Raw genomic sequence first — 24,154 nt, 5'->3', positions numbered from 1 at the left:
ATCTGTTGTTATCCGTCTGTTTTCTTTCCCTCCACCAACCCATCTATCCTTTGTAATCTTGAACCGTGATGAGTAGCTAGACCGCAGACTGATACTGCGAGTCGGCCAGGGGCGGTGTGTAGAAGGGAAGCTACTGGCGGGCAATCAAGTAAACAGGATTTATTAATTCTTGGGGTTTTCTTACGCACTCCCAATTTTGTATTAGTTTATTTCTAACCATGAACTAATTTAAGCCTACTTTCGCTATATCCAAGGCATGATGTATATGACATATATATGCATGTCCAAGATAAGTTTGCATACAATGAGAGGCTGAGGTTGAAGTCATGAGGAAAGATTAAGAAACAGGGTGCAAGGGGCTGCAAAGAAAAAATAAAGTGCAAAGGGGAGATTCATTTCCCTGGGAAATGGCATGGGAAGAGCAACTTAAACCATCTTCATCCTACAACAGATTGTATTATTTAAACTTAAGTTTCCAGTGGTTGCACCTTTTTTCAGATTAACTGTTGTTTTTTGTTTGATAAACTGTTTTTTTTTTTTGTTTGTTTGTTTTTGGGCCCACACCCGGTGATGCTCAGGTGTTAATCCTGGTCCTGTACTCAGGAATTACTCCTGGTGGTGCTCAGAGGACCATATGCTATGGGGATCCAACCCAGGTCGGCAGCGTGCAAGGCAAGCACCCTACCAGCTGTACTGTCACTCTGCCCTCCTCCCCCATAAATTTTATTAAATGTATTTGGTTCCTTTAACCTGTTTTGTAGCTGACAGGCCCTCATTCATCATTATGCCATGATAAGGATACAATCATTTATCTGCATTATTTTGTGAATTCTCATAACCAGTCTTTGGGGTAGGGACTCTTCTTACTCCCATTAGATTAGTCAAGATTTGGACAAGGTTTTGCTTAAGGTTGTAACATAAATGTGAACAGAAGTCACGGTTGATCCCATGTCGTCTGACTTAATGCAGCAGTGTGTTTTTAAGATTTGTTTCTAATCTAATTTCTTACATTTCTGCTTTCAATTTTTCAAAATTTGAAAAAATTCCCCTTTCCTTTCTTTGTTGTTGGGAGTCTAACAGAAAGTTTATTTCATTTTTTTGTCCAGACTGGTTGGGGCACACCCAGTGATGCTCAGGGGTTACTCCCGGCACTGCACTCTGGGATCACTCCTGGTGGTGCTGCCGGAGACCTTAAGGGATGCTGGGGATCCCTCGGGTTGCCCTAGAGTAAGGCCTTACCCGCGGTGCTCTCTCCAGCCCCTCTAAAGGAAAGTCTTAATGTGAAGTTGACTTCAGTTTTGCTTGTGAAGCAAAGTACCTTTCTCGTTTATAGAAATTTATAACGAATCACTGTGAGCATTAATTTATATTACTGTTTCTCTAATAGACTGTAAACTCCTCATGGTTGGTACCAAGTTTCAGGCACTTATAGGGACAACTACACATATTAGGTACTTAGTCACTGGTAGCACTGTCATCCCAATGTTCATGGATTTGCTGGAGCGGGTACCAGTAATGTCTCCATTGTGAGAGGACTTGTTATTGTTTTTGGCATATCGAATATGCCACAGGGAGCTTGCCAGGCTCTGGCATGCAGGTGCGATACTCTCGGTAGCTTGCCGGGCTCTCTGAGAGGGACGGAGGAATTGAACCCGGGCTGGCCGTGTGCAAGGCAAAAACCCTACCCCTTGTGCTATTGTTCCAGTCCTTATTGTATTGAAATAATCCCTATAGGGGAACATGAATGTATCATACTCATTCGACACATATATGTTTGTGTGCCTGCCCTTTATAGTTTTAAGGCCACACTAAGTGTTGCTCAGGGGCTTCTAGATCTGTGTTGGGTGGGGACAATACAGTGACTGGGATAAAATCCAGACATGCAAAACATGCACTCAGCTCATCGAGCTCTTTCTCTAACTTGCAGATATGTTTTAATTCTGTATCCAGAGACTTGTAGGCTATTAGATGAGGCAGAAATAATGCTGCTTGTGCTTTTTAATGTTTTGTCCAACTAAACACCCAGTGGTGAGTTTTACTGCAAGGAAGGTAAAGAAAACAACCGTGGGTAGCAAAATGTTTAGTGAACCTGAGCCCTCCAATCCGAGTGTATGTAATAAGACTACACAAATAGTTTTGTCAGTAAGTAAGGGAAAACATTACCCAGAAGAAATATTAGCCAGCTTGCTAATTTTAGAAAAGTAAGGATACATATTCTACCCTGAGCACTGACTGCCAGGTGTGGCACCAAAACAAAAGCAAATAGCAACAACATAAGCCGGTCTCTTTTATTCTGAGTATTAAAGTCCCTGACAACTCTGCTTCCCCTCCCCTCCTCTTTGATTTTTGGCCCACACCCAGCAGTTCACAGGAGTTGCTCCTGGCAATCACTCTTGGTGGTGCTCAGGGGACCATATGTGATGCTGAAGGTTGAACCCAGGTCATCTGTTCGCGAAGCAAGCACCTTACCAGCTGTGCTATCTTTCCAGCCACTGATATTTTTATTTCTTTGGTCCACAACCAGTAGTGCCGAGGGCTTACTCCTGGTTCTTAGTTCAAGGATCACTCCTGGTTGCTGCTAGATTGTCACTGTCAGTGTCATCCCGTTGCTTATCAATTTGCTTGAACGGGCACCAGTAACGTCTCCATTGTGAGACTTCTTGTTGCTGTTTTTTGGCACATTGAATATGCCATGGGTAGCTTGCCAGGCTCTGCTGTGTGGGCGAGATACTCTTGATAGCTTGCCAGGCTCTCCGAGAGGGACAGAGGAATCGAACCCAGGTCGGCTGCATGCAAGGCAAACGCCCTACCTGCTGTGCTCTCGCTTCAGCTAGGTTACTCAAATCAAACCTGGGTTGGTCTCATTCAAGGCAAGTGCCCTCCCAACTGTATTCTCCAATGCTGCCATAATTTATCTAGGGCATACATTTTCTTCTTTTCAAATATTATGTACAAAGGCTGATTTCATTTTAAAATTCATGATGTACTACAATTTTATTGCCACACCTTGTTCTTTGAGATAAGTCATACAATCGAAAGCACTTTAGATCTGATTACAGGACTATCTTTATAGAGCTGTTGGCTTTTGGAGAAGTTTGTGATCATAGTTACCGACTGTTAACAGTTGACACGTTTTTTATGGTAAATTCCATGTTGATTTTCTGATTGTTACTTCACTTCCAAATTTTAGGACACACTGGACCTGAAACCTGTCACCACCTGTTTACTTTCTTGTCAGGATTGTTTAGAGCTTTGAAATTCTGGGTAGTTTATGTGTTGTATCGGGACCTTTACCTACCATTTGGTATCTTACATATCTTTCTGTTCAGCAGTAGCCTTTGGGCTGGAAGTGCTTGAGAGTCCATCTCCTGAGCTGGGTCTGTCTGAGGCTTTGTAACTGGTGCTCCACACTGGGAGAGCTTCACAGCCACCACTTCTGTTTTTTCCTATTTCTATGCTGGAACCTCATTCACTTCTATTTTTGCTGTGCACAATATGGCCTTTGCCAGATTTCAAGTGGTTTGGGGGTAGCAATCACTGACTCGGATTTACAGTTTTTAGTTTTTGTTTTTGTAAAGCATGACATTGGATTTGTGATTAAGAGGATGAAGCATTGTGGAAAGTCCTATCTATGCCATAGTTAACATCTCAGATTAGGAATGTGGAGCTTAGTCTTACAATCATCTTTCCTCGTCTTCCTCTTCTCCTTCTTCCTCCTTTTCATCTCTCCCCCTCCTTTGCATGCAAAGCAAGTGCTCTACCCACTGTACTATTGCTCCAGCCCAGTTATTTCTCTCTCACAGATTTCTATTTGTTTTTTGTGTGGACAAACATCATAATATTATTAAGATATGCTTTCCAAGCTCTATAAAGATCTTACCATAGCTTTATTAGTTATTTATATTTTCCTTTCCTATGGATTGCTGCCATACAGTCATGTGAATCATAGTTAGTTTGGAAAGATTCTTTATATTCTGAATATTAACAATTTGTCATACATGAGTTACATATATTTTCTCTTAGGTTGCTGCTGTCTTTTTGGGTATGACATCTCTTGTATAGTTTTGTTTGGCATTTTTTAGAAACCAAACATCTTATTCTTCTCTCAGGAGAGCCATGTCATTGGACTTTGGCAGTGTAGCACTGCAGACACAAAATGAAGATGAAGAAGAATATGACAAAGAAGACTATGAAAGGGAGAAAGAGGTAAGCTACCCATATGAAAAAAGACTCTAAACCTAATCTTTATAACAATTTTATTTCCTCGTCAAGGTGCAATATGTTATGTCATTTAAGAGAATTTATAAGCCTTCCTTCCTTCCTTCCTTCCTTCCTTCCTTCCTTCCTTCCTTCCTTCCTTCCTTCCTTCCTTCCTTCCTTCCTTCCTTCCTTCCCTCCCTCCCTCCCTCCCTCCCTCCCTCCCTTTCTTCCTTCCTTTTTATTTTGGGCCACAACTGGCAGTACTGGGGCTTCCTCCTGGCTCAGCATTTAGGGATCATTTTTTGCTGGGCTGGACAGGGGTGGGGGGGATATGGGGTGTTTGGGATCCTGTACTAGTTAGCCTTGTACACCGCAAGTGCTTAGTTGCTGTACTATTGCTTTGACTTTGAGAATTTATAATTCTTAAAATGACAATTTGTGAGTTCAAACTGTGAGTGCTTTCAGTGGTTGAGAACCATTCTCCAGGCCCGGGACACTGATGAATGAAAGGGATGAACGAGGACTGTGAAATGGGGGAACTAAGGAATAGGCTGGTTAGTAATCAGTGACCATTTATTTCTCTCTCGTAGCTAGTTATATAGAAATCTTGAAGGGTGGGGATACGCATAGGTGGGGTTGAACATTATCATAACAATAAACAGATGTTAAAAACCCCTCCTTCAGGGGAAGTTCTTCTAGGAGATTAATTCAAGGACAAAATCTCATCTGGGGGTTTAGCACTCTAGATTACTAGGAGATCCGCTCAAGGGTGAGATTCCATCTAAAGGGTGAATTGCTTTCTCCTTTCTTTAGCTAGTAACCCATTTAAACAATCATATTAAGTTTACTTCTTACTAATATTTCTAGTCATTTTGTATGAACACAATTAAGAGATAAATTAAGCCTAAAGGTTGGCTCTTCTTGGGGCCCTTTTGCTCCAGCCCCTTTATTATACTTCTTATATACTTAATATGTGCTTATCCTCTCTCCTTTTGGGGGATGTTAGGAAGTAAGGGCAATTGAGGCTTAAGCCAAGTAAATAGGATGAATATCCAGGAGTATATATTATCTGGAGTCAGTTAACTTCCATGTTACAAAAACATAGCATCAACTGTCTTCCTGTGTCTATACAAAAAGAACATTGCTAAACCATGCAAAAGACATAAAGAAAAGAGAAAAGCAATATAGGATTAGGAGTGCCTGATGGAATTTGGTGTGCCTCAGGAGCACTGTGGTGGGAGTAATCTCCCTGTGGGAAGAGCAAGGGCAAACCAATTGTTATGCAACAGACAACAACAGTAGCAACAAATTATCCCTAAAGTCTGATCAGTATTTGGTCTTTTAAAAGGTAGAAGAGTGATTTCTTTTGGGAAAAGAATAGAACACAGCTGTCCAGAGGTGCATGAATGCCATCAGATAAATGATGAGATTCCTTGGAGACAGTCTCCTGGTTTCTTCTTGCTTGAAACATTGCCTTAGGCAAATCTAGTAAAGTTGTTTGCTGTGGGTAGATCCTGTCCTAGTGGTGGCCAGCAGGTAAGCAAGTAAGCAAATGAATAAAATAGTTTGGGCATAAATTGATAAAGATGGGGAAACAAGCCCTGTGATAGTGAGAAATTGGTAAGTGGCTGGTGAGTGAAGGTCTCTTGCAGGAGATATTTGAGCTGAGACTTGACTCTAGGAAGAGTCAGCTACAGAGAAGTCAGCTACAGGAGAATATTCTGTTAAGACTTCATAAAGCCGGGAGTTGGGGAAGAGACGGTGTGATCAGCCAGCAGGTCCTGCTGTTGGGATGTCTGAATGTTGTGTAGTAAATAGACTAGAGAAACTCAGTAAGAAGAGGAGTTCATTTTTTTTTGTTTGTTTAGTAGTTATTAATTCTTTATATGTAAGAACTGGTCAGTAAGCAGTGAAAACTAATAGAAAGAGTGGAAGTCAGTTTACTTGTTACGAATTTTAAGTTAGATTTCTTTTTTTTTTTTTGGCTTTTTGGGTCACACCCTGAGATGCACAGGGGTTATTCCTGGTTCATGCACTCAGGAATTACTCCTGGCGGTGCTTGAGGGACCATATGGGAAGCTGGGAATCGAACCTGGGCCACACCCGACTGTGTTCAGGGCTTCCTCTTAGCTCTGTGCTCAGATTATCACTCCTGGTGGTGTCCTCAGGACCCTATGTGGTGCCAACAATCAGCCACCTACAAGGCAAGCACCTGATTCTTGTTCTGTCTCTCCGCTCCCTTGAATCTGTAGTTAGAGATTGGAAAATTTCACATGACCGTTTGAAATAGTATTTCTGACTTGCCTTAAAATGCTTTGAAATCCTGTTATCTGCAGCCTCCCTTTCCAACTGCCGGGTCCCCACATCACACACAGATATGGCTTAGTGCTCAGGCTGTCTGCTTCACTCCTGGAAATTCCCAGTCATGTTGCCAAGGATTGCTGGAGTTTGTGACCATGGCTGGGCTTTCTAGGTTTTGACGGGCCTGTTCTAGCAATTCCTGTGTTATGGAGAGGGACGGCATATGCTGTTGCCTTATGAACTCACAGCATGAGGCTTTTCCTGGCTCTTTGGGTTTTTTGCTGAAATTTAGCTACTGGGGTTCTTGAGATGAACAGTTGAAGTAATTACTATAGTGGACTTTAAAGAAGAAAAATGTATTCTGATAGGGCTTTAAAAAATGTGGAATGTAAAGTAGCAGAGAAGTACGAGCTAGCAATGATGCAACTTCTGGCAGAAATTCCTCTGGACTTAGTTACTGAAATACTATAATACAGAAATCCAAAACCTCGTGGCCACTATTGTGGCCACACGACCTCATATCTCTTCATTCTCAGCAATGGAAAACAAATTATCAAATGCTTCCTTTCCAGCAGGTCCGACTTTGGTGGTGGGGGGGACTCCAAACAATAATAGTGGGTTCTTTGTTGAAATATTGGATGTAATCAAAGTAAAGAGAAAGTAAAGTGAAATTTATCAGCTATACAGACAGGGTGGGGGGCTGGGCGTGTGTGGGGGAGGTTTACTGTGGTTCTTGGTGGTGGAATATGTGCACTGTTGAAGGGATGGGTGTTTGAGCATTGTATAACAGACTTAAGCCTGAAAGCTTTGTAACTTTCCACATGGTGATTCAATAAAAAAGAAAAAAGAAAAAAATTTCAAAAAATATCGGGGAGTTAACAGGGAATTAGAAAGAGCTTACTTCTAGAGGTATTGCTTAAGAAATTTTAAAGGAAATATAAGTTACTAGAACATAGCCATTGATAGCTTGATAGCTTATGTGCCGAACTAAGGAACTTCTAGATTCAAAAACGTGCTCTCAAGAGATGAAGTAATATAGGAATGAATGTGATGTATCTAGCTGTGTGGAAGAAAAGACATATATAACTAACTGGACTTGGAGATTATCATCTGAATTAATTTAAAAGTGTTTTTACTTTGTGATTTATTTTAAAAAAATTCATTTCCTCTTTCCCTCTTTGTTTTCACCTTTTAAAAAAATTTAAGGGGGTGCGCTCAAGTGGTAGGACGGATGCTGAGGGAAGCCTGGGGGTTGATTTCTGGCACCCCAGGCCCCTCTCAGGTGTTAGCATCTCTGCATGTGGTCCCCAGAACAATAGAGCACTGCACTATAGCACTGTTCATCATCGATTTGCTCCAGCGGGCACCAGTAACATCTCCATTGTGAGACTTGTTACTGTTTTTGGCATATCGAATACTCCACAGGGAGCTTGCCAGGCTCTGCTGTGAGGGCAGTATACTCTCGGTAGCTTGCCGGGCTCTCCGAGAGGGATGGAGGAATCTAACCCATGTCAGCCTTGTGCAAGGCAGATGCCCTACCCAGAAAACCCTAAACTTCTTGAAATGGCTGGGGAAGAAGTGAGATCAGAGACCAGAGAGTTACTCAGGAGCTTATTATTCCTAAAATTCAGCTGCATAATGTTTCTAAAAATAATAGATTAACTGATCAAACTGAGACTGATCTGCATCTTGAGAAGCCTTCCAAACTCTTGTCTCCCCATCCTGCAGAGAGAACTCTTCAAAGGGTCTTGGAAGGTTAAGGGAAAACACCAATTCCCCCTATCTGCCTTCTTGGCAGCTTTGATGTTTTAGCTACTAGTTGTGGGATAATACATATCATTTCTCTACTTAGTCAATCACTTTGTAATTAGTTCAGTTACAAATTAGTTCAGTTCAGGTCAGTCAACTAATGGCATGTGGAAGGACTGCCTGTAGTCCTCAGCATGTCCTGCTGGTCAGCTCTGCGGCTTCTATCTGATTGACTGTTGACAGTGCTTAAGGAGTTTGTGAGACTCTCTCTCAGTGAGTTTGGGAGAATAATCTGACTTTTGATCCTCTAGTATGAATGGCCAGTTGTTAATGTTTTACCCAAGGTGAGTTGAGTTTTGTTGTTTGGGGCCATTTGTGATTTCTGTCCATACATGCCCACAAGTCAGAGAATGAGTCATCAAATTCCAGCTTGCGTGTCATTCTCATTAGCACTTCTACACTTAGAATCATGCCTTTTCTATTTCTTTCCCTCCATCGTTTGCACTGAGGAGAAAATGGGGGTCACAAGTGCATTTTATGTTCAGAAAAGGAAGGAGTTTGTAATGTTTCAATATTCAGAGGATATGTGGAGCAGTAGACTCTCAAGCTACAAACCAGGATGAAGAGCTACCAGATATTAAAATGATACTGCGAGTTTAAAAACTCTTAAGCTATTGATGAATAGGTACCACATTTAAAAAACCTCTAGATTTTTAAAAAACAGAAGAATTTTACAGAACAGTTAGGAATTATAATTATTTCTAAGTGGTAGACTGGTAAATAAAATGACCACAAAAAATAGTGGACCAAAGAACAGCATAGAAGCCTGTAATATCCCAGTGTTTTAAATGAAACTCCATCTTAAACGCTGCCAGATAGATAAGGGTGCAGGTGGGTGAGGGGGGTATGCTATTATGCCAGTAGTGTTCATGTCACACATAACAAAATTACCTTCTTGATTTACTGCTTGAGAATTACCAATTTGGTTATGCTCTGCTTAAGCAATCTCACCTGTAGTATCTTAGGCAAACTTCCACTTCAAAAGATGACCGACCCATTTGGGGGAGGAGGTGGGTAGACCAGTGATGGGTGTGGTGTTGGAATTCTGTGCTTGGGAAACTATTAATAATATTGTAAACTACAGAACCTCAGTCAATAAAAAAGGTTGAAACAATTTTGCCCAGAGAAGGGGAATATGAAAATTTTTAGCTCTTCTATCAGGAAATATGTTTGAACCAGGCCTGCAGAGATGCTATGAATGAATTTAGCAAAGTGACACACAAGAAATGGAAATACAGTCCTAGACAGTACATTGAACACCAAGAAAAACTGAAGAATAGAATTTTTGAAATAGCTTTTTGTGGCATTTGCTAATAGAAAATAGTACTGAGTATGTCACCCCAAACACTCCAAAATGAACCACAAAACCATTACAGTAACTGGTAATTTGAAAGGTGACAGACAATGCATTTAAGGTCTAATAATGCTATCCAGTTCTCAGGCCTATGGGTTAATAGAGTATTACAATCAAGGGGTGCAAGAGTGGAGGTAGATCTTTCCGAATACCCAGTCAAAGGAGAAGTCAGTCTTGGTCGCAGTATAATAGTAATGATACTGTCCCAGTCGGACTGGAGCAGTAGCACAGTGGGTGGGGTGTTTGCCTACCTGGGTTCAATTCAATTTGATTCCTCCATCCCTCTCGGAGAGCCCAGCAAGCTACTGAGAGTATCCCGCCTGCACAGCAGAGCCTGGCAAGCTCCCCGTGGTATATTCGATATGCCAAAAACAGTAACAAGTCTCACAATGGAGAGGTTACTGGTGCCCACTCGAGAAAATCGATGAACAATGGGACGACAGTGCGACAGTGCACTAAAAATTTATGAACAATGGGACGACAGTGCAGTGCTTCTATCATGTAACAGAGTGATTTTGTAAAATACCTGAAGTGGCTAAACTCTGATTTCATTGGTGTGTGTGTGTGTGTGTGTGTGTGTGTGTGTGTGTGTAAAAGCATAAAATGAGTGGTGATTATAGTCTTCAGAGTTGCTGGGAAAACTCATTTGGATCTCATGTTTGCCAGAGTGTCCATGAACTTTCTGGTCACTGGAAGTAATCTCTGATAATTGCTTGGCTCTAGAGAGTGAAATTTTGTATATGTGCACGTATGTAAGTATTTTGGAATTGGTGGTTTGGGGATGAAGTACTCAGTAGCTATGAAATCAAGAGAAGTCTTCCTGTGATAAAATGGTTTTGTGTGGAAGGTAGGTGGTTTAAGTGGCAGATGCCAAACAATTTGACTCCCTCTTGGTTTTTATATTGGTGTATTAGAACAATAATGCTCAGCTTAGCTTATGGTCATATATTTTGGAGATAAGGTTTACATTGTTGCCATTCTTCAACTTTGAAACTGCCTTGTTTGATGTAATTATGGGAACAGTTTGGTATTTTGTCCCCACTAGAGGGAGTTGTGAAGCTAGCATATTTGCATTTCTTTTAAAAAATTATTTCATGGGATTTTTTTTTGTTGTTCCTCTATCAAATCATCAAAGAAACAAAGATTGAGTGTTCAGATATGTTTCTGAATTTTTTTCTTTAGTGTTTGTTAATGGTTCGTCCCATTTTGTATCCTATGAATTTTCCCCATAATTTCCCCTAATGTTTGGTTATTTTTCAGGAAAAAAAAAATTAAACTGTGGCAGAACTGAAGCTTCATAGTATACAGAAATCAAGTTAGAGCCAGTGTGTTCCATACCCAACTAAATGCTGCGAAGCAAGTATCAGTGGGAATGGGAGTTTTGTGTTCTAGGGCTGATTCTGGGGCTGTCCGCTCTCACTTTTCAGGGTTTTGCCCTTTACTTTCTCTGGGCCTTGGTTTGCTCACCGTTAGAAGAATTTGGGTTTAGATAAGTTCTTGTGTTGTCAGGCCTAAAGTTCTATTAAGTATCAACTTACAGTACTGCCATTAATCATTGTCACAGAAATGTTGCCAAAAAATCCTTTCCAGGTATGTGGCACTAAGTCCCAGAAACATTATTTAATAGATGGAATTATTTAATCTTTTTTTTCTTTTTACATTCTGCACATTCCATACTTTATGAAGGGGGTCTCTCGATATCCAGCTGCCATTAACCCCAATTTCTCCCTCCACTACCCCCCACTTTTCAACACACACTTATTGCCTCTTTTCAGGATGCACCCAAGTTAAATTGAAATTAAATTGAAAATTCTGCTTAGTGTGTCTCATATTTACAATACTCAACACTTCATACTTTTACGTTATCAGCCTTTACAGTGTACTCCCGAGGTCACCTGTTGAAAGGGAAATATGAGTGTTGGTTACTTCATTTGCTGCTTTTCTCTTGGGAGAAGACACATCACGTTGTTTGTAATAGGAGAACTTATTTTTGTCGGTTGCAAGGATTATAGGCTCTTAAGACATTAGTTTAAGTTGAAAGTTCTAGCGAAACATTTGTGTTCTCTGTTTCATTTTGCCCTAGTTTTGTAAAAATGCCCTATGTGAGTTATTATAAAATGTTTTGTTGATGAATTCCTTTGAATAAAACTTTTCTTTTATTTTGGGAAGAAACATGCAAAGTAGAAAAGGGAGAGAGGTCTACAGAGTCACTTAGAATGCGTTTCAAGGAAATGTAGCAGTGGGAAATTATCTTTTTTTTCTCTAAATAATTAAAGGGGTTTCCTTTTAATTATTAAACTCTTTTCAAACACAATAACATCCTCCTGAGGCGACTATGCACATTCAAAAAAACAATATGAATCTGAAATCAGTGAGTGAAATTAAATTGTTTCATGTCTAAGGTCTTAATATATTTGTCCTTAAATCTTTATTTGAGAGTTGTGAGATCTTTAATAAGTAAAACTTAGGGTGTCTGTGGGTAGCATGCATAAATTGATATGGCAGTTTTGTGTTTTGTGTTCAGTGATCCAAAGCAAAACCTGTGTGTAGTGCATGTGAGGAGGGCACACTTTGATCCTAGGAGATGCAAGCCTTAGGGGTGGGGTTTTGTTTCTGGACGGCCTTATTAGAAGGGTTTCACCTCATTTATTTTCTTTCTTCTTGAAAGATATAGAAGTCAAGGAATAGGACCCAACTATGCTCAAGAGCTTGATGGTAAAATTTTTTGAAGTGATTGAAGATATAAAATGATCGCATATATTTTCATATATGTATATAAAATGACATTAAATGCCATAGCAATTTTGCCAGTTGATAAGCCATTCCCATGGATCCAGGAGCATTTATTTCAATGCATTTATTTACGCTCAAGTCAATTTTCTTCCATGGAGACCAATTTTGTGATGCTGCAAAGCTACAGTAACTGCTTGGTTAGCATGTAGCCTTTTTATTTATTTATTTGGTCTTTGTTGGTATGTGTCAGGGGAATCTACTGTTCAGATGTCCCTGTAAGTTTCCCCTGAACTCTATGGCTATATACTTGAAATTCATTGAAGGTTTAGAAGAAAATATTCTTTCTGTACAGGAATCTTTACTTGATGTAAGTATACAAGATTTATTATTTCTTCCTGGGTAACATGTAGGGTAGTCTTTTCACTTAAGGCATTTATGTGTAATTATAGACAAAACAGGTTGGACTGATATTAAAAGACTGTGTTTTCCTGGTGAATTTTGTCTTTGAAAAACCATTTGTTTTCTTTCCTCCAAGCCCTGTTGTGTATGAGTATGTCGATGTGTTTTAGTTTGCTTTTTTTGTTTGTTTGTTTATTTGTTTTTGCTTTTGGGTTACACCCAGCAGTGCTGGGGCTTACCCCTGGATCTGCATTCAGGGCTCATTCCTGATAGAGCTTGGGGGGCCATATGGGGTGCTGGGAATTGAACCTAGTGTCAATCATGTGCAAGGCAAGCACCTTACCTGCTGTACTGTCTCTCAGGCCCCTGCTTTTAGTTTTGTCTCTTTTTCTTTCCTATTTCTTTATGTCTTTTAGTCAACTCTTATTGCAAGTTCTCAAAATGATTTTTCTTTAAGTTATCCTAGGAGCAGGGAGTCAGCAAATCAGGAGCTTGGTTGCAAAAATTAGTGTCAAAGTTTAAGATTAAGATAACTTTGGACTATCTTTGTTTTTATTTAAATTTTTTTGGTGTTATTTCTTTCTGAATCTATTTTTGAAGAACCAAATGGGTTGAGGAAACCTTTTAAAAATCTAGTATTTGAAGAAATGTATTTGGGGTTGAGGAGTTATCTCTTTCCCCCCATTACATAAACCCCATTTCTTACCCCAAATTAGGCTTTACCAAAATTTAGTTAATAGATTTAACTTTTCCCACATATGTACTGTCAAGTTTTTACTACATATGCAATATTCAGATAGAGATATGTTTCATTTAAGTTATGAGAAGAAAGTGGGGAATTAAGCTCTGCCCTAGACTAATGTGCACCCCATTTCCCCCCTCCATTTCCTACAGTTATATCTTGCAATTTTTTATTGCATACTTTAATGAGATTAATTTGTGTACTGTGGAAGTATTGAGAAGACAACTTGTTACTTTTTAACTTGTCCTTAATTTCTTAAATAAAAGCCAGTCCCCTCCTATTTGGTAATTATAATAGGGCGTTTGCCTTGCATGCAGCTGACCCAGGTTTGATTCCTCCATCCCTCTCAGAGAGCCCGAAAAGCTACCGAGAGTACCCGTAGTGTATTCGATATGCCAAAAACAGTAACAAGTCTCATAATGGAGACATTACTGGTGCCCACTGGAGCAAATCAATGAACAACGGGAGGACAAGTATGACTGTGTGTGTGTGTTTGTGTGTGTGTGTGTGTGTCTTTTAACTGTTAGGAATTTAAAGACGTTGCACTGGGATTTGAAGAAAGACATGTATAGATAGATAATGAAATTCCATAAATTTTACAGTGTTTTGAAAACCAGAGTTCATCTGAAAGTTGAATGAATTTCACCCCATCTCGTTTTTCACAGGCAGAATGCTAAAGATTTAATTTTCATAGGAAATAATTTAAGAACAGGTTTAGAGTTAAGCTTTGGAGAGTGCCATTTGCAAAAACTAGAAACCTCCAGCTCTTTTTACTCGGCTGCTTTACAGGGGCAGAGTATTGTGTATCTTTTAATTATTAGCATTATAAGGCTGTCCCCTATTTAGTTACGTCTCAAGAGGGCTCTGCCACATTATTATAGCTTGTAAGGACCTCAAGGCCACCTGTTGCTTCTGTTATTCTCACCACCCAGGCAAAGTGCATCTGGCTGCTCATATTCCCTGGAGGATGTCTGATTGTCAAGTCCCCAAGGTTGGACTACTGGTCGAACAGGATTCTGAGACCCAGTCTCTCTGTAATAACATACATGCAGTTATCTCTTCCTGTGTTTCCAGAGCGGTGTTTTAGTTTTTTGGGTAATGTACATGTATTTAAATCTTAGCAGCTGTGCTGCATAAGGCAAGCCCTTCTAGTATAAATTCAGATACTAAGTGTTTCCTTTTCCGTAAGTTGAAATGATGAAGATAATTTATGTGGAATTTAAGAAATGTGTTAAATGAAGAAATTGCAAGTTACTTTTTGTCCACACCCTGCGACACTCAGGGTTTACTTCTGGCTCTGCACTCAGGAATTACTCCGGGCGTACTTGGGAAACAAAATGGGATGCTGGGATCGAAGCCGGGTTGACCATCTGTAAGGAAAGGGCCCTGCCCACTGTACTATCTCAGGTCCCTGAAGAAGTTCTTTCTGTAGTAAGACCACTCATCCTAGGGCAGCTTTGGTTTGGCATTGCGGGCTTACGTCAGTATGATATTGATGCTGGCTCTCCTCTCTCAGCTGCAGCAGCTGCTCACAGACCTTCCTCACGATATGCTGGATGATGATCTGTCCTCCCCTGAGCTCCACTATTCCGACTGCAGCGAGGATGACACAGAGGGCGAGTAAGGACCGACACTGATTTTCAGTTGTGTGTCACAATTCTCTGACTCTGACTTTTGATTCTCTGCTGCTAACAATGAAAGAACTGCAATAGCAATTAAAAACCCAGGTTTATTTTTAGACTTTTAGGTGAAGGTTGAAGGGAAAAATGTTAAAATCTTCGGGTTCTTCGTAATCTCTTTGTCCAAACGAATGATAAACTTTCAATCTAAAGTCTTGGTTTTTTTCTTAAGAACACATCATTCAGAACAATTGAAGATGACCTGGAATGAGCACCAAATGCTGCCTAAATCTCAAAGTGTTAATGTAAGTATCTGATCTGGTAGTGACTTTGATGAAAGTGGGAACAGATCTTAGCACTTAGACTTGACTCTTGCTATCTAATAGGAACAGAGTGAGATTCAGGATTTATATGATCGAGATGAAAGTGGCAATGGATGGGAAGACAAACAAAGTAAAACCAAAGACCTACATCCTGGAGAAGGTGGAGATGAAGGCGGAAGTGGTTACAGTCCTCCCAGTAAATATGATCAGACTGATTTATATCACCTTCCTGAAAACTTTAGGCCATATTCCAATGGTCAGAAGCAGGAATTTAATGGGCAACAAAAGAATGTAGTAAAACTTTCAGACCCTCAGAGGAATCATTTTCAGGTATTGTAAAAGCTTGACTTGAACAAATTTGTGTATGTACACACATTTGCTTTCATGTGTAAGCAATGGTATTTTAAGCATAACAATTTTTGAGAGTGCATAATTTACTCAGGCTCATGCTATATTAGGTATGCCGTTTTCTGTTTATAATCTAGTGCAAGCATGATCTAAAGTCAAAAGTTTAAAGTGGAGAGTTTATAGAAACAAATAGTTAATTGAATAGTATAAATTAAGTCTGTCAAAGATAAATGGTCATTCTTGTTTACTGCTGCTTCTGACATATCACTTCACTGTTCTCTGGTGAGGAACTATATTCAGGTATTAATATCAAGATATTATATCAGGTATACAATATCTTGACAACTTTCAAAAGCAATTTATCTGTGTTGATATTGCTATTTAATTTCCCCAATTTTCTCTCACCCCAGAACAAATTGTAAGTGAAACGTTTCAAAGATGTTCTCTGATGACACAACAGTGTATAGAATGATTGTTGAGGAAAGAAACTATCTTTACTGGGGAGGAATTTAATGAAAATATTGTGATGCAGTTGGTTGTTTCTTAGACTTTCTCAGTGACAAGGAATGGCACCTTTTGCCAATAGCTATCTTCTGTTACTCAATGATTTAAGATTTCAATTTCTCTAGATTATGTCATTGTAGAATGAGATAGAATTTCATTCCACACATTGACTATAACAGATGAGGAATTTTATTACATGCTCAGTAATGAATGTGTACATTTTTATGTTTTTAACATTGTTATAATCTTAATCATCTGTAAATATTTTGTATGTAATCTTATTGGAAGTCTCAAATGTTATTTCTGAAATTTCCCCTATTACTTGCTTGAAATTATAATTTAAAGGTGAAATTCCATATTCCAGACTTTTAATTCACGGCGTTGTAAACTAAATTTTTGTTTTGTTTTGTTTGGGGGCCATATCCAGCTGTGGTTAGGATTTACTCCTGACTCTTTACTCAGGGATCACTCCTGGTGATGTCAAAGGACCGTAAGTGGTGCAGGTTGTAGAACCTGGGTTGGCTGCATGCAAAGCAAGCTCCCTACCCATTGTACTATCTTTATGACCCTACCACACTTTTTTTTTTTTGGTATGATACTTTATTTAAATACCTTGATTTACAAAATTGTTTACAATACAACTGTTTCATGTATTCAATACTCTAACAACAGTCTCACCACCAAACTGAACTTCTCTCCATCTACGTGCCCCTTTTCCCATCCACCCCTCACACCTGCTCCCTTAGCAGGTACAAAATCATTTACTTTCTATTGCTTGTTACAACATACATTTTGTAGTGGTGTTACTCAAGCCATTGTCTGAGGATATACTGAGCATTTAGCTGTGAGTTGAGCCTGCTGTGTTATTGTTTTCATTCACTGAGCGTAGTGGGCTTTTACACCACTTTCCCATCTGATTTTTTGTGCTCCTGATGGGCTATCAGCTCTGTGAAGTTTAGAAGTGTCGTGCGGCCGCATATGCAGGCTCTACACTTCATGAGCTTTAGTGCAGTTAGAGTGAGCTGCCCATGCCCTGAAGCTGGGCACTTTCTCTGGCTATGCCAGGAATTGGATATGATTGGGTGGAACACTGGGTCTTTTGCAGGGTGGGACTTGGACTGCCCCGATCCACCAAGGCTCCTGGTGGCTGGGCCTACCTGGAATAACTCAACTACTGGCATCCCTCCTCGGTCCATCAGAGGCTGAGCTGCCTACAAACTATTTTTTTTTTTTCTTTTTGGGTCACACCTGGCGATGCACAGGGGTTACTCCTGGCTCTGCACTCAGAAATTACTCCTGGCGGTGCTCAGGGGACCATATGGGATGCTGGGATTTGAACCCGGGTCGGCAGCATGCAAGGCAAACGCCCTACCCGCTGTGCTATCGCTCCAGCCCCACCTACAAACTATTTTTAAGCAAACATGTCTGAATAAAATTTGTAAATGACAGTTAAGTTAAAATTGTTGTGGAGTTCAAATACATTTTGAAGAAAAGGCCAAATTCTAATTGTGAATTTTATTTATAATCTTATAATAGCTATTTGGGACATCACATGGTCCTGGTCATCCAACTCTGGAACCATATAGAGTGACATATAAGCCTTACCCGTCTTCTGTACAGAATAATGGCTCTCCAGCCCAGGAAATAGCAGGAGGTGACATGTTTGAAGACCTGCAACAACAGTTTTTAGGAACTAATGAAAGTATGTATCAAGTTTACATTTTTTTTTCTTAGCAAAGCGATGAGATTTTTGGTCACTTTAAACATATTTGAGGATTATTATTATTATTTTTAAAGATCCCATAATTTCTAGAAATGTATTCTGAAGCATTTGTGAATAAACTGATGTGAACTCTATCATTAAATTTTGGCTAGTGTTGTTGGGGGATACAGATTAAGCGATGTGACCATGAGCTCATGATTAGTGAGTCTGGATGACGAGTTCGTGGCATTTGTTGGGCTCTTCTTGCGTCTGTCTTATACTCCCATGGTAAAATGTTGAAAACATTTTCTTAGAGATAAGAGATATAGTTATCCTGGGCTGAAGCGATAGCTCAGTGGGTAGGGCGTTTGCCTTGCACGCGACCGACTCAGGTTCGACTCGGGTTCGATTCCTCCGTCCCTCTCGGAGAGCCTGTCAAGCTACTGAGAGTATTCTGCCCGCATGGCAGAGCCTGGCATGCTACCCGTGGTATATTCGATATGCCAAAGACAGTAACAACAAGTCTCACAGTGGAGACATTACTGGTGCCCGCTCGAGCAAATCGATGAACAACAGAACAACAGTGCTATAGTTACCCTACATAAGATTTTTCATTAGCTTTATTTTTTTCTTTTTTCTTTTTTTTTTGGCTTTTGGGACCACACCCAGTGGTGCTCAGGGCTTTCTCCTGGCTGTGCATTCAGGGGTCACTCCTGACGGTTCTCAGGGCATACATAGGATGCTGGGGATAGAACCTGGATCAGCTGTGTGCAAAATAAGCTCCCTACTAGGTGCACTATTGCTCTGACTCAACTGTATATTTTTCTTATTGACACCTAATTTGGAAAATGGAATAGTTTTTCCTTCAGTTTTAGATTTTCTATTATACCAAAGTGTAATGTAATGAACCAATCATTATCATCTTAATTTTATCTTTTTCCTTTTAGTTTTAGTGTAATAACAAGGAAACTGATAGAAATTATGCTTGAGTTTAAAGTAAACTTGTATTTCAGGATTAATCTTGTGGCACTTGCCAAATTTTTTTCTCTTACATAGTGTTCGTATAAATAGGACAATGAGAAATTGCTTATATCTGCTAGAGAATTTTGAAGATATGGAATAGGTAAATCAAAAACAACTGGGGATATTCTAACTTCCTTTTATGGCCCCATTCTCTACCGCTGTGAAATAACCTGATTTATGTGTAAGTTGATGAGACTTCTGTGATCCTAGAGGGGAACAGCAGAGTTGGTTTCCTGGTTTTGGAAGTGTGGTTAGAGTTCTGACTTTGTGTGTGGTGTGCAGGGTGGGGAATGTAGTCTCACTCGCGCAGAGCCCGGGCTCTGCCTCTCAGCCACCATCCTGGCACTATACTGGGTATTCCGAGAGGCTTCGCCCCACCTGTTCCCGAGCCACTTCCATGTTCTCAGGGTCCTGGAAAGATGAGAAACTAGAACTCATTGTCCCTCTCAAAGAGTCACAGATGGTGAGGGTGGCCTCTTTTTGTGGTGGGGTCTTTGTGGAACGAGATGCTGTTTGTCGCAGAGCTGGTTTTAGGTTGAGTCTCCTAGCAGTGGCCTAACATCTTGGTGTTTATCCTTCTGGGCCCGTATTTTCAGCTCTGTTTACATCTCCTGGTCTGTTTGCATATATAACCTTTCATCTCTTTCCTAACAATCGGCCTTTGATTGAGTTGGTATATTCTGATTTTTGTTTAAGCAAATTGCACAGTTGTCTCTAGCTCACTTTTGAAAGTTAAATAGCTTAATAGTAGTGGCAAATTTAGTGATTACACCTTCATGGCAACTGAAGTTTTCAAACAAGGAGTGTGAGGGGAGCTTGAGGAGAGTCTTTAGACTTAGAAAACTAAGGGCTCTCCCTGTCCTTAGTTCTGAGGTGTTTGCTACAAAGTGCTCAGATTTTAGTTTTTATGTCTATAACCACATTTCAACTCTCTCTCTCAAAAGATGCATTTATTTGTTAACAAGCCAGAAGCATTGTTTTCATGAAAAATGATTATTTATTTTCCTTGGTAGTTGAAGTTTTATTTCTCTTATGAATACTTTTTTTCTTCCCCTTTCCTTTTGTTATGATTCTTATTAATAGAAACTGGTGTATTTTTTAAAAAAATTTTAGGAGAGTTTGGAACTCATGGTCATTAACATGTACTTATTATTTTTTTAATTAAGACCATACCCAGCTCTAGTTTGGGGGAAGAGGTCACTCCTGGAAGATCTTTTCTGTTTGTTTGTTTTGGGGCCACACCTCACGATGCTTAAGGGTTACTCGTGGCTCTTCACTTAGGAGTCACACTTGGTAGTGCTTCGGGGACCATATGGGATCAAATCAGTGTCCTGCAAGGAAAGCCACATGTAAGGAAATGTCCTACCTACTGTACTATCACTCCAGATTTGTGCCTCATCATGGCAGATTTTGGGGACTGGGTGGTGCTGGGGATTAAACTGGGGTTTGCCACATGGAGACAGCCTTAAATATTACTTTGGCAGCTACTTACTTTTAATTAGTCAAAATGATGGTGATTCACAATCATATTCTTTTTTTTTTCTTTCTTTTTGGGTCACACCCAGCAATGCACAGGGGTTACTCCTGGCTCTGCACTCAGAAATTACCACCCCCCCCCCCCCCGGCAGTGCTCAGGGGACCATATGGGATGCTGGGAATCGAATCCGGGTTGGCTGCGTGCAAGGCAAACGCCCTACCTGCTGTGCTGTTGCTCCAGCCCCCATAATCATATTCTAAACCAGTGACTTTGCAAATTTTCTGTCGTACCACAATAAGTATATATGTTAATTTTGTGATCTGTAACATTTATTTGTATAAATAAGTAAATATAACTGACATGGTCATGAGATAATGCTTTTATAAAAACTACATGAGGTACTCTGACATATTTTATTAACTTCTTTTAAAAAGAGAATTCTCCAACTTTGGTACATTTTCATAATGGAATACTATGCAGCTGTTAGAAAATGATGGAGTCAAGAAATTTGCTTATAGTGGATGGTGATGGAGAGTATCATGCTAAGTGAAATGAGTCAGAAAGAGGGACAGACATAGAATGACTGCACTCATTTGTAGAATATAAAATATAATATGAGACTAACGCCCAAGGACAGTAGAGACAGGGCCAGGAAGATTGCTCCACTTTTGGTAGCCTGCCTTATGAACAGGGAAAGAAGGCAGCTGGAATAGAAAAGGGATCACTAAGTCAATGATGGTTGTAGGGATCACTTGTGATGGGAGATGTGTGCTGAAAGTTGGAAAGGATCAAGCATGATGGTCTCTTGGAATCTGTATTGTAAACTATAATGCCCTAAAGTAGAGAGTAAGAAGGAAATTGTCTGCCATAGAGGCAAGGGGTGGGATGGAGTGGGGGGTGGGGGATACTGGGGCATCGGTGGTGGAAGAGGTGCACTGGTGGAGGGATGGGTGTTCAATCATTGTATGACTGAAGCTCAAACATGAAAGCTTTGTAAGTGTAGCTCACAGTGATTCAATAAAAAAATTAAATAAAATTAAAAAGGTCTTAAAAAAAAGGGAGTTCTCCATCACTGAATTGATTTAATGTATTAAAGTTTAAAAAGACACTGCTATTAATGATTAAAGATTTCTATTTTGATATTTTTATCTAATTGTCTTTAATTCAAAAGGAGATTCTACAGAGAATATGCAAATAATTCAACTTCAGGTTCTTAACAAAGCAAAAGATAGACAACTGAACAATTTAGCCGAAAAGTTGAGTGAAAGTGAACGTCAAATAAGATATCTAAATCACCAGCTACTGATAATCAAAGGTAAGATAACTTAGTTACTAGCTTCTTTTTTTTTTTGGCTTTTTTGGGTCAGACCTGGCGATGCACAGGGGTTACTCCTGGCTCTGCACTCAGGAATTACCCCAGGCCGTGCTCAGGGGACCATATGGGATGCTGGGATTTGAACCCGGGTCGGCCGCGTGCAAGGCAAACGCCCTACCCGCTGTGCTATCTCTCCACCCCCTGTTACTAGCTTCTTATGAAGTACACTTGATGTTGTTTTCAGTGGCCTCACTCATTTTAAAAAGCAAAGAGAGGTGATGTTCTTGGTCAGTAGGCTCATGGGAATGAAACAAGAAACCTAGGACTTTAGACACTTTGCCTTGAAATACACTACTTTGAGAATGTAGTTTCCCCTTTTCTCTATTAAACTGTTAGAATCAATAAACATTACTGAGCGAGGCTGACAGCCTTGTTAGCAACGAGACTGTTGCTAATTCCTTATGTAAGTTTACTTTAGGTGAAGTAGCAGCGTGCCTAGAAAGACTTGCACTTCGTTTATAGGACATTTCTGAGCGTAAAAATTAGCATTCTGTTTAAATCCAAGTGAGAGTAAGTGATCTGGACTCCTTTGGTAGTGCCAGCGAGAAAACAGTGCCATATCTGGGAGAAGCACATAGGGTCGATATAGAGTCACACTGTAATTGCTCGCCCTCTTTGCTTTCTGTGGTTTTGGGTTAATGTTGAACTTTCATTTGTAGAGTAATTTTGTGACTGAACTTTAGTTCATTTCAAACTTAATTGATAGTGAAAAGGTCTCTTTCTCTAATGCTCATAAAATTTATTTTGAGAAAAGAACTAGTGAACTGTTAAGAGTCAAGTATGCAGGGAGAATTTTAGGTTGGGTGAAATTAAGAGTTCATTGCAGAAATCACTAAGAAATAGTCCTTAAATTTTTTCTTAAGATTAATAAGTACGGTTTGTTATATGTATGTATGTAGCCTCTCAAGTATACAGATGCTCAATATTTAAGAAATCTAGCAATAATTGGAACTATTTCGGTTCACAAAAGGATGCAGTAACATTTTTGAAGTAAGTGTTTCTGATTATCTACAGGTCTTATTTATTTTTATTTTTCGGATCTTTTTCCCTACTTTAAATCAACTAAAGTTCATTGTTGGATTTGAATAAATACCAATTGTATGGCATAAATCTGATATTTATAAAGAATATAGCAATTGGTACCCTTCTACTGTAACATTATTTAAACATTTTAATGCTCTAGATGAAAAGGATGGTTTAACCCTCAGCCTCTGTGAATCCCAGAAACTGCTTGAGAATGGAAAGGAGAGAGAGATACAGCTTGAAGGACAAATAAAAGCGCTGGAGACGCAGATACAAGCATTAAAAGCCAATGAAGAACAGGTAGATATTTACCTTGCATGTCTATGGTAAAAACTTAGTCATTAAAGAGAAAAGTCATGCCACTTGGCAAAACTTTCAGACTTGTAGTACTAAATTTGGAAGGACTTTGAAGTTTATCTTCTTGTACCCTTTTTTTGCTTTTCCGACCCTTTTGAAAATTGTGCTACAACTGCCTAGATATCTGCACCAGATCTGGAAAGACCACAGCTCCTCTCTGGTCTCCATCATCCAATCAAACACTAGGTTTGCTTGAGTCTCTACATTTCTGCCACCCATGTGTCCTTTATTGAGAATTTTATCTATTACAATGTCTCTTCATTATTCTCTTCCCCAGATTCTCTTATGATCATCTGAATAATCTTTCTAAATCTGCTCTTCTTTTCTTTTGGGGCTTGGGGAGCTTTTCACTTCCCAGGGTCTTTTTTATATGTATAACATCAATGCAGGCAGGTGGACTGCAGGTAGGCAACATCTGTGCCATCATGTATCAGGACCAGAACAGATGATTTTATGGATATATATGTCCTGTGAGTTGGACATTCCCTCTTCCTGCTCATTTAAAACTTTACAATGGTCTTCTAGCACCAGTCTCTCCTCCAATGTCAACTTCCCTCCACCGGTGTTCCCAAGTTCCCTTCCGTTCCCCATCTAGGTTTGAGAGTTCAATGATAGATGAATAGATTATGACGATGTGATACATAATAGATTATTATGCAGCTGCTAGGAACAATGGAATTGTGCAATTTGCTGCAACCTGGATGGAACTGGAAGGCATCTCTATTCTTTTATACTCCTCAAATTCAGCAGTCTGTTTTCATGTACTTGAATATTCCATACAAGGCCCTTATAGTCAGAAGTCTTTCTCTGGAAAGTTCTTTCCATAACAGAATGCTGTGTGGTTAAAGAGTTAACAGGTCCTGCT

At 39.8% G+C, this 24,154-nt stretch overlaps 1 protein-coding gene across 1 annotated transcript in view; it reads left to right on the top strand.

Moving 5' to 3' along the window:
* CEP152 (centrosomal protein 152) overlaps positions 1–24,154 on the top strand; it is a 103,871-nt gene that overhangs the window by 598 nt on the left and 79,119 nt on the right. Inside the window, exons 2-8 of the mRNA XM_055132063.1 lie at positions 4,110–4,206; positions 15,055–15,158; positions 15,390–15,462; positions 15,544–15,810; positions 17,869–18,034; positions 21,709–21,849; positions 23,093–23,232. Of these exons, the coding sequence (XP_054988038.1) occupies positions 4,117–4,206; positions 15,055–15,158; positions 15,390–15,462; positions 15,544–15,810; positions 17,869–18,034; positions 21,709–21,849; positions 23,093–23,232 (981 nt within the window). The 5' untranslated portion in view covers positions 4,110–4,116. The remainder of the gene's footprint in view (positions 1–4,109; positions 4,207–15,054; positions 15,159–15,389; positions 15,463–15,543; positions 15,811–17,868; positions 18,035–21,708; positions 21,850–23,092; positions 23,233–24,154) is intronic.

Source organism: Sorex araneus, chromosome 3, assembly GCF_027595985.1.
Source record: "Sorex araneus isolate mSorAra2 chromosome 3, mSorAra2.pri, whole genome shotgun sequence".
NCBI lineage: Eukaryota > Metazoa > Chordata > Mammalia > Eulipotyphla > Soricidae > Sorex > Sorex araneus.
This window is presented reverse-complemented; position numbering and strand designations above follow the sequence as displayed.